The 11,492-nt window shown below is 33.3% G+C and overlaps 1 protein-coding gene across 1 annotated transcript; it reads left to right on the top strand.

Annotated features, from left to right (window-relative positions):
- The first annotated feature begins 4,328 nt into the window (after positions 1 to 4,328).
- LOC122278027 lies at positions 4,329 to 5,509 on the top strand. The gene has a single exon (XM_043088087.1). It carries the CDS (start codon positions 4,604 to 4,606, stop codon positions 5,222 to 5,224), a length of 621 nt encoding a protein of 206 aa, XP_042944021.1. The 5' UTR covers positions 4,329 to 4,603; the 3' UTR covers positions 5,225 to 5,509.
- The last annotated feature ends 5,983 nt before the right edge of the window (positions 5,510 to 11,492 follow it).

An 11,492-nucleotide genomic window follows, 5' to 3' on the forward strand; every position in this document is an offset into this window, starting at 1 on the left:
AGAGCTTATCTGTCTAAAAAACTAAACGGAAGAAGTATATTATTTTTCTATTATCTAATTCAATTATATATATATGAAAATTCTATACATCACATCATCATTTTATTTTCGTCTCACTATATAACATGTATGTTTTTCATCATTGTATGATATAATAAAATGAAAGTGAGATAATAGTATAAAGTATAGGATTACTTATATATATATATATATAATATTTGCACTTTTAATGTGTACGATTCTCGTACATTCTTATAAAAAGAAATTGGGTAAATTTGATACCGACATGAAAAAATCATTTTTTCTCACTCTTAAAAAATATGGATAAATTTGAAACATATATAAAAAATTATTTTTTTAATAATAAACTTTATTTTTTTCAAATAGAATGCTTGAGAATTGCACACCTTAAAATTATATTTAACATTATTTTTATATATAACTAAAATTGAGAAATACTTTCACAAAAAGTAAACTTACAAAGTGGCTTGCCTTCAACTTTTACGTCATATTGTAAAATTATTTTTATAGTTAAATAAATTTAATGTATAATATAAAATCATGTTAAATTGTGATATTATTTTTATAAAATTTCTTTTTGATTAAAATACTTATTACTAAAATTATTTTTATAAATATTAATTTTAATTAACATAATATTTTATAACGAGATAAGATAAAGAATATCACATCACGTGTACTTCGAAGAATATGTGAAAAAGTAATTTATTGGTTAAAAGGGTGAAATCCGAAAAATACGGCTAGCCGAAGCATAGGATCCTTCGTTGCAATTTGCGATGACAGGTCCAATAACTAGCAAGGGTTGGGCCATGGGTCTGGCAAAACCCAACAAATTTCAAGCGGGTCCCAATCAGCAATCAAAGCCAGGGAATAGCAATCCCCGGGTGCCACCTCCACAAAAATAGGTCAACACAAGAAATCGGGGCCCACCACATTACAAGTGGCACTTTAGAGTACGATCAAACGATCAGGCAACTAGCTCGCTCTTTGAACTTTCATTTTGGAATGGAAAATGATTGATTTCTCTGTAGCCTTTTTTCACCCTCTATTTATCGTTTACACTTTACAGCATTTTCATTGGCCAAAAATTAGAGGAATTCATAAATATTTTACTATTATTATAAATGGAAAATCATTACTCTTTTGTTAACAGGTGGTCGACCGTCGATGAACAAAACTAGAGAAATGGTAACTTAATAAGATGAACACGCGTGCCTTACACTTCCATTAGAAGTACTAGGTGCGTCCTGCGTGCAGTCCATCTTTAAGGCTCCTAATGACACGTGCGCTGCTTCATTCAATCTATCGAGATTTGATCGACCACACTCTTTTTATTGTAGTGCGTGAACCCTACAAGTCCTACAGTTTCTCGTACCTCTTGTAATTAGGAACAAATGTGCTCAATTTAACCCCTTTATTTGCTTATCTTATTGTGAACTATTTTCTTTACTTACGCAAACAATTTGAAAGTCGATTCATTGCTGCTTGCAAGATCGCTACCATCGTCGTTTTATTTTAAAATTTAAATTTTATAATAAATTATATCATATAGATGATATATAATGTAAAGACTTTTAAATGATATTACTATTTATCAAAATCCATTAACATGTTATTTTTTACCTTTTAGCCCTTTGTGCGAGAGCTACGTGAACATTCTTCAATATGTGCAAAAGTTTTTATGGTGATTGGTTTGGGAATTTGGGCAAACCTCCCAGCAAGGCTTTCGGGCCACGAAGAGAACGAATCAGAAAGGTTTAAGGAAAGAGGGTTGAGGCAAGATCTACCATAGAGAGTCTCAGTCGGTGGTCTGTCCCAATCTCCCCCATCCTAACACATTAATGAGATTGATACTGTGTGGAATCTGGTCCATCCCAGGAAATCGAGTGCATGAAATGCATATCAAAATGGCTTCCCCTTAAATCAGACTTTGGTACCTGCTGCAGGTGGTCGTATTAAATTTTGTGTCCCACCTCCATGGTAAAAGATGTGACAACCATGATGAACAAGCTTTACGAGGAACGAAAATTGGAGGGAAGCGGAATAGTGTCTCAAAAAGGATGATACTTAATAGGTAATGTTGCCTCTTATTGGACTACTAGGCATTAAAAGTTTTAGTCTCCACCATAGCTCATCGCCAACATTGCCGCCACACCTTCCTCACCTCTCGCCAATATCGTTGTTGTACCCCTCACCTTCATTGCTCCTTACTGCAGCCTAATCATCTTCCTCGCCCCATCATCAATGTCGGAACATCATCGTCGTTGCCCCCTAACAGGTAGGTACACAATCTCTTCCTCTTTCTCTTTCTCAATTTGGGTTGAGGGCTGGTGAACAAAGTTGGGAGGGGAGTACTCAAAAAAATAAGAAAATAAAAAACTTAACTAGTGTGGCACGTTGGTAGTGTGCTATATCAGTTTATAAAATCTTTTTGTATCTCTAATATTTTTGCAATAAAAAATAATTTGTTTTCTTTACTATGAGAAGGTAATAAATGAGATTTATTATTATTTGGAGAAAGAAGATTTTGTGGTCTACAACGGTTTGAACGCAATCCATTTATAATATTTAATAATTATTTAAAAATGTAAGTCTATACGAGACTTCAATTTTCATGTGATCGTTGCAAATAACAACAAAATTTTTAAATTAAGGTCATATCACCTAAATTAAATAATTTGAATGGCCTCGCAAGGATCTCAAGATTCCAAATGTGAAAATTTATAATGAATCGAATTGGTTTTACAAAGGACAAATCATTCATGCGATCCCACCAATTTATTTATTTTGAATTATGGACCGTGCAATGTGGATTTGAGGGAGACAAGTGGGGGAGGGAGATTAAACCATTCTGATTACATCCTAAAATGCTAAACCATCGATTTTGGAGTAGTGTTTAATTAATTAATTTATGGTCATTATCATCATTAACCAAACCTTTTGTTTTCCCTCCAAATATTTTATCCCACGGTCACTGTTTTAGCCACGTGGCATCGATGGAGATAAGGCTGGAAGACTCCACTTGAATTGGATGCACACGTGGGAAGAGCTAAGAAGAGGAGTAGGATTGGAGGTGTAGTGTGCGTACCCACGTGGACATGGGCCCGGAGTGTGTTACATTTGATGTCGTCAGAACAAGATGGATTAAAGAGTGAGGGTCCACTCTTATTGAAGGAGAATGACAACTGACGTGGATAAATGCAATCTCAAGGACGTGTATAGCAATCGCTTCCCCCCTAATTATGGGTAATTTGCATAAACAATATATAAAAATAAGATTATGACATTTTGAAAAATAGAAATGCTTTCATTCTCAAACAACATAGAATCTACCTACTAAATCCAAATTTTCTATAAATACAACTATTTTATAATCAAACAAATTTCAAAAATGTTGTTGTCACTAAAAGTTGGGTTCCGATTGGATATTTTTTCCTTTTTTTACTTAATATTAAGAAAATATTTTTTAATAATGTTGTGATTTAAAAAAAACTAAAAATAAAAAATAAAATAAAAATACAACTGTCGGGATCCCCATTTGTGTATTTAGTATTTCTGAAATAACATTATGATTTAACTAATAAGTAATTATTTGTATAAATCTCATGCAATCTCTTTGTAAAAAGTATAAAAATAATAATAATTTTTTATGATAGAATTCACTATTTTACAAAGAATCTATATAAGACTTGTATAATTTAGACTGATATATAACATTATTTTAAATTAATTATAAACGGTATAATGACTCAAGAATCATAGAGAATTTGGGTCCTAGCATTAAGCATTCATTTTTATGATTACCATTAGTTGTCAAGCTTAATCATTTTTGTCCATACTCGTATATACTTTAATTAATAATTTGGCCAATAAAATAATATGATAAAATATTATTTTGCCGAGGATGACCTTTGATCATATTGTATACTTTATATGTTAATGTAATTAACATTAGGTAATTAATAACATGCCCAAAAAATTAATTAGCGTGAGAGACGAGGGAAACGGTCCAATTTCCAAAACCGGTAAATTTGATAATGAATCCAAATTTGGCAAAAGTCCAATCTGAGATAACACTTGCTTCTTCATTTTTTTATAGACCGACGGTTGACCTCACAGCCATTGGCAAGTGGCTGTCACGCGGCAAGAAGAGTGAGTGGAATAGCAAGAATGACTAGCCCTTTTTTTTATTATATGTCTATTTATTTGTTCGAGTTCGACACGCGATCGAGTTGGCGTCTTCTATTATCTTCCATTAATCTCTAATTGGATTTGGAGGAGTGAGGGAGTGATGAAATGCAGAGACAAAATGAATCCCAAATTCACATGAAATTCAGTTTTGGGGGTACGGTGGGGAGCTTCAGCTGGAACTGAAAATGCTATATAAATATATGCACATCCAGTCTTCCGAAGCCAGCTTATGCGAAAGCCTCTCCACATTGGAGTCTCATAGGTAGCTTCATTTTAGTGGTAAACAGATCCTCGTTCTTTTGTTATTTTTCTTTTTGTAATTCTTCTTGTGTCTCCGGCGACGCGGAAGCAGATTCCGTCTCCGAGTTCTGGTGAGTCTTACCATGCTATAATGGCGAAGGGTCGGAAACTGACGACGAGCCTAAGCGAAAGGTACCTGGGGACGTATAGCTACGGCAGAAACGGGCACGTCCAAGGGTCGAACGGCACGGACTTATCGGAGCTCGGAGAAGAAGATGTCTGGTCCATGGTTGACGGCATGGCCGGCAGGGAGGATCACGTCGGATTCAGCAACAACAGTCTGCATGCAGAGTGGACTCCACGCACCTCTGGGGAGAGCAACGCGAGCGTGGGTGTTGGGAACCACCACCAGATCCCTCGGGATGACCGACTCGTGGGCGGGCTGTCGCAGGCCTTCGATGACTCGAGCCGTCCGACGGCGTCACCTAGGATCGTGCACCAGCAGGGGGTCCACCACATGGCCACGTCGGCTCCTGTAAACGTGCCGGACTGGAGCAAGATCCTGCGTGTCGACTCGGTCGACTCGCTGCAGGAGCTGGACGACGGGTTGGACGATGGGGATCCGAAGATGGTGCCCCCACACGAGTACCTGGCGCGAAGCAGGAAGACGGCGGCAACCTCGGTTTTTGAGGGCGTGGGCCGGACACTGAAGGGCCGGGACATGAGGCGAATAAGAGATGCGGTTTGGAGTCAGACCGGGTTCGATGGTTAAATTTATTTACTTTAAGAAGCACAAGGGTCTGAACCCGGTTCGACAATCAGTTGGCGTTTGTATTGTATTGTTTTGTGGGGCCGTAGCTGGATGTTTAATTAATATCCTTAACAGCTATATTTTTATTTTTTTTTTTGTGTCTCAACTTGGGCGATGATTCGGTCTAGTCGGTTCGGTTCATTCACCCGAGTCGACTTTGGTGACAAGTGAGCCTAAGCATTTGGTTCATAATTCAGAATTTGTGGCTGAGGTCTTCCGAATGGAAAATTCTAGTTGCAAGTAAAATTTTGTATTAATATATATATCAATTTAATATGATTAATTAAAAAGTAGACTTTTTAAAAAATAATATTAATTTAAGTTTTAAATATAAAATAATCAATATTAATATATAAATCAATATGTGATTTTATTTACAAGTAAACAAAACTCCATATTTCTATTTTCTCCTGAAAGTAACATCCACATGTGGTGGGAGTAGCTCCTCCCAAAGTGTGTCAGATTATTTTTTAGCTTATTTGTGCCCCAAACCCATATATATATATATATATATATATTTAATCTTGTGGCTAAACATTTCATACCCATTTCTTGTGCCTAAGAGTGGTGGAAGCATCTTTAAGAGTTATTAAATTACGAAAAGTTTTGATAATTTTAAAAATTAATTCTTTTAGAATCTAAATAAGTAATGTTATATACAGTTATAAAATATGTAAGTATCATGTCATCGTTTTGAAAAATAATATAATTTATTACTAAAAAATTAATTTTCTTCTCATGTTAATCACGTATTTATTTATTTTTTTCAAAGTAATAATGAGATTTTTACATATTCTACGATTACAAATATCATTGCTTAATATAAATATATACTAAATAATCGTAATTTAAATACATTTTTTCACGAGTTAACAAATAATGGAGCGAACAAAAATCAAGCTATCATGGGATGGTTATCTTTGCATGCTCATCATCATTAATTAATTCTCTTCTATCTTATTTTTAGAAAGAAAATTAGTATACTAGGGTATGAGGATGACGCACCATAGTTTAGACTGATGAATGGGTCATGTCATTTTCTCTGAAAAGAAAGCTTCAAATTCAATTGAGAGTAATCTTATCTGTTCCATTTGAGTTGAAAATAATGCTCCATGATATCTACATCAAAAAGTTAGGTATTGCAATTATTGTGCCTTGTCACAAGAACAATAACTTTCACATTATGTATTTCGATTTTTCTGAAATATACTAAAAGGCAATGTGTGATTGTCATGGTAACTTTATTCTTATTTTGCTTGCAAGACCATGAGTACGAGTAGGTAGCCTCTATAAATTTTATACTTTCCGCTCAAAGTACATCGATGTCATTGAATATTGACACATGCCATTTTAATTTTTCATAGTAGAAATCCATAATTTTATTTTGTTGTGAAATGTGCGATAATTATTGATGAATTATATGGAATAATCAAAAGAGAAAAATAATAGAAATTGATACAAAAATTTAACATGATTTGACAATGTGTCTATATCTACAAGAATGAACAGAGCAGAAATTCACTATCTGTAAAGTAGGGTTGTATAATATGTATTTGTAATAACCCATGTCACTCCACTCTGCACACTTCGACATCTATCTATTTTCAGATCGAAGTCATGCAGTGAAATTGAAAATTTGCATATACACAGCACTAACACATAGGCTGAGTTGGAAAACGATTCATCTACACAATCTCGCTACAAAAGTGAGTTACAAAATGACGTGACATTGTCATTTATTAGTGGTATGTCGAGAGTTTGTAAAGTGCTCGAAAATGTCGAGCATACTTAGGGACACATTAGTGTTTAATTTGATTTTTATTGGAGTATGAAGCCATAAAAAACAACATAGTTTTATTATACAAAGGAATTTGGTTAGTCAAAGCAAATACAACGTTAACCCAGACAACTTAATCTATTTGGAAATTCAATTATTAAGCCTGACCCTGTTCATTATCACACCTAGTTTGGACAAAAGCAGTAGGGCCCAACCCAAAGAGAGAGCAAAGCTGATTACTTTTAAAGGAAGGGGATCGATTGCGCCATTTGAGGGGTCACCACAACTTGACGAAGGGCCCCAGCTTGGAGAGTTGCAAGTAAAGGTCTCAATGATCAAACAAACTCAGGGTGTGATGTTTCCTTCCTTGTGGCCTTACCTTTTCAGGAAAAGTTTTGTTACGTATAAATAAAATTATATATTAATTTATATATTAATATTAATTATTTTATATTTAAAATTTAAATTAATATTATTTTTTATAAAATTTATTTTTTAATAAATTATATTAGATTGATGTACATATTAATACACGGTTATGTTTGCAGTTAGATTTTTCCTTTCAAGAAAACGACCCTGCTCCTTTCCTTGGCCTCACAACTCCGGGAGTCTTTTTAGAGCTGTCGGTTTCTCTTTCACAAGTGCCCTTGATCACATTTAAATGGACTGCCATTCTCCTTATTTTACTTGTTACCAATATGGGAAATAAAAGACATTTTAGATCATTTTTTTTTTTCACGGGAAAAAATGATGAATCCGAAAGCTTTGAAACCGAATGAATTCTTGAAGCAATATCTATCTAGTTGCTGAGGGTCAACGTCGTACTCTCTATCTTATTATAAATATATAAAATAAATAATAAAATCTATATTTTTTTATGAACTTAAATTTTTAGAATAATGTCATAACAGAGATTCTGAATTTGAATATTAATTATATAATTTATTCCTATTTAATTAAATATTTTACGTATTGGATCACCAATTAAGGAAGAGTTTGACCCACACGTGAGGGAGAATATTTAAATATAAAATAAATAATAAAATTTACATAATTTTATCTGCTTAAACTTTTAAAAAAAGTAATATTTTTATACCTATTATGATTTGTTAAGATAGATTTTCATTTTAGGCTTATGAGGGCCTTCAAAGCCCAAGCTCATCAAAGAAATTTCACTAGAGGACGAAATAGGAAGAAATGAATGGGTAAGGAAAAGGGAAATTTGGGGGGGGGGGGGGGAGGGGAGAGGGAGAAGGTAATGTCAAGCCTAAGGGAAAAGGGGGAGAAGGTAATGTCGGGCCTACGAGTAGAGGATGGAGAAAAAGACATAAAAGGTAAAATGATGTGACATAAAAATTAAAAGAGAAAGATATAAAAAGGGAAGTAACGAATGACTTAGGGGACATCTTTTGGGATCTTAGGGGGGGCATTTCGAGCGATTCTTGGCCAGACTTCTGAAAAGCTTTACATGATGGCTTCTTCAACCTCCAGACTCGACATCCAGTAACAGTGTCCAAACCAGTAAAGTGATATGCAAATTAGCTGTACAGTGAAGATCAGAGACTCCGAGAGACTGTACATAAAACTTATATAGTAGATTCTCCCCTCTCCAAACCCCCTTGAATGTAGGCCTAATACCAAATAATGTAAATTCATGTGTCTATCTTTCTCTATTTTTTCTGTATTCATATGTTGTTCGCCTCCATGGCTATACGCATAAACTCCGTACAATAGCTCTGGACCAACTGAGGGCTTGCACCATCTCGTCCTAGCCCAACTCCACTGGGCCCGCACATTGCCGACCCGGGCCCAACGCCAACATTTGCCCGTTATCTGCAGATCGAGCGAATGCTCGGACCGACTGAGCGATTCGGCCCAAAGATATATGAAACACGACATTAACACCATTTATCATATAATCATATTTATAAGGACATGTTTGATAAGTAAGATGAGAATTTTGAGTTGAGATTAGAGTCTAAAATATTATTTATTATTATTATTGTTTTGAAATTTGAAAAAGTTGAATTGGAATTTAAAAAAATTAAATTATTTATTATATTTTACTTAAAAATTTAAGAAAATTATAATAATGAGATAAAAATTTTGAATTTAAATACTTTTACCAAACCCACCTTTAGAACGCTACGTATCTATAACAATATTCTTAAGGAATTGAACAGATAGCTCCCTTCGAGGATAGGAACCTCTAAGAAAAACTGAAGGTTAAAAAGAAAATGAAACTTCCGAGCCCGCCCACTCGACACATATAGCTGAAATATTCTAAGGCATTGTCCCTATCATGGGCCTGGGCCAAACAACAAAGTGAATAACAGTCTTCAAAATAAAGCCTACGCTTCTGGCTCAGCCCATTAACTAATACACAGGTCCAACTAAATAATATAAGACAAAAAACATTTTTAAAAAATAGAGTAATGCTAGTAGATATATGCTCTTCTTAAAAAATAATGAAATTTATTATTAAAAAATTAATTTTTTTATATAAATTTTATATTTATTTACTCTTTTTTTTTCTTTTTTTTAAAGTGTAACGCTTGCAATTTTTTATTTATTTTTTAAATAACACACTGCGGCCCAGGAGCCTTAAGGTCAGAGAAGCTTCAGTTTGCATAGGCCGATTTTCATTTCGCTAAAAGTTCTGCTCGGTTTGCTGGAAACTGAAGAGGGTCAGCATTATATTATATATGTAGGAGGAGTTGGGCTGACATCCCAAGCCCAACCTAAAGTATCAAGGAGCCACCAGAGACCAACCTGGCCACGTCGGCATCTCCGAATCGGGGAATAGTTTGTTCTTGCGAGAGTAGGGATAAAGAATTGAGGAAAATGGCTTGAACAAACCTCAAATACATACGCGTTTTGAGAGTAAGATACACTCGTAGACTATATAAGTGCTACACGATTTTTCTGAAAATTAGTATTTATTATTAGAAAATTAATTTTTTCATGTGAGTTTCGTATTTATTTACTTTTTTTAAAAGAATTGCATGGCACATGCATACTTTACAACTGTAAATATTATTTTTTTTGTAAAAAAAAAGGACTCCACTATAAAAATAAAAAATAAAAAAAACCTTATTTGTAGTAAATCAATTTTTTTATAAAAAATTTATGTAAAATTTATCTATTTAAAACTTGTACTTAACATTATTAAAAAAACAAAAAAGGTTAAAAGTATACACATATCAATGCCTTTTTAAAGCATAAGGTTAGCTAAAGGTCCCTCACTATTTGATTGGGAATAATGTATTGTCAATATCGTCTAAGGACTAGCGTTTCCACTAACTTGCAAAGAAGAAAAAGTAGTCTCTATAGGTAGGACAATAACGTCTATGATAAAAGGGACAGGTCTTGTAGTACAACATGAATTCTAACATAAGTTTAATGTGTTAGACCATATACTACGTGTCAATTGAATCCATTTAGGCATTTCAACCTCAATTATTTACTAATTTTGTATTAGTTCTAAAAATTTTGACAAATATTGTATGTTTTACGTATCGAATGTTGGGTCTAATCATATTAAGTTGAGTTTAGATCTTATGCGTTAAGTCTTATCCAATTTATTAAATTAAATGAATAAGAGTAATATTATATATAGTTGTTGAATTCATAAATACCATACAGTTATTTTAAAAAATAGTGGAGTTTAATATTAAAAATTAATTTTTTTTATGTAAATCTCATATTTTTTTACTTTTATCAAAATGATTGTTTACACAATCATGACAGCACTTAACGAATAATACCCATTGATCATGACCCATTAATTTGATTAAGATTCGAGTTGTGTCTCAAAAACTGTCGACCTTAAATAAATTCATGTATGGTTTGGTCCCCACGTTAGACTTTTAGGGCCAATCAATAGATTTATAAGACAATTCTGACCCTTCTAATGCGTTTGTTTTGAATTGTTTTGTTTTATTGATAGAAAAACAATCCTTTCACGGGTTGGATCCAACCAATAATTATTAAATTAATGTTGCTGTTGGGGGTGAAACTTGTGTCTATTTTCTCAGTCCTACTCTTTCATTAGTCATCATAGCAAACCAATTATCATATAAAATGTACTTCCTTAACTCTATCATAGCAAACCAATTATCATATAAAATGTACTTCCTTAACTCTCATGTTTATTGCTATGGACATCTCTCATACATGATTGTTTAAGGTGCTTTTAGATAGGAAGATGAGATAAGATGGCTTTAAATAATTTTTAAAAATTAAATAAAATATTATTTTTTAATATTAATATTATTTTAAAAATTTAAAAAATTGAATTGTTTATTATATTTTGTATGAAAATTGAAAAAATTATAATGATAAGATAAAATAAGACGAGATGAGAATGTTTACGAATCCAAATAGCCTCCAAAGGAAAATTTTATATATCACGCTATTATTCTACTTTCATTCTATTATGTGTGATAAGAA

This window comes from Carya illinoinensis, chromosome 10 (genome assembly GCF_018687715.1).
Source record: "Carya illinoinensis cultivar Pawnee chromosome 10, C.illinoinensisPawnee_v1, whole genome shotgun sequence".
NCBI classification, from domain to species: Eukaryota; Viridiplantae; Streptophyta; class Magnoliopsida; order Fagales; family Juglandaceae; genus Carya; species Carya illinoinensis.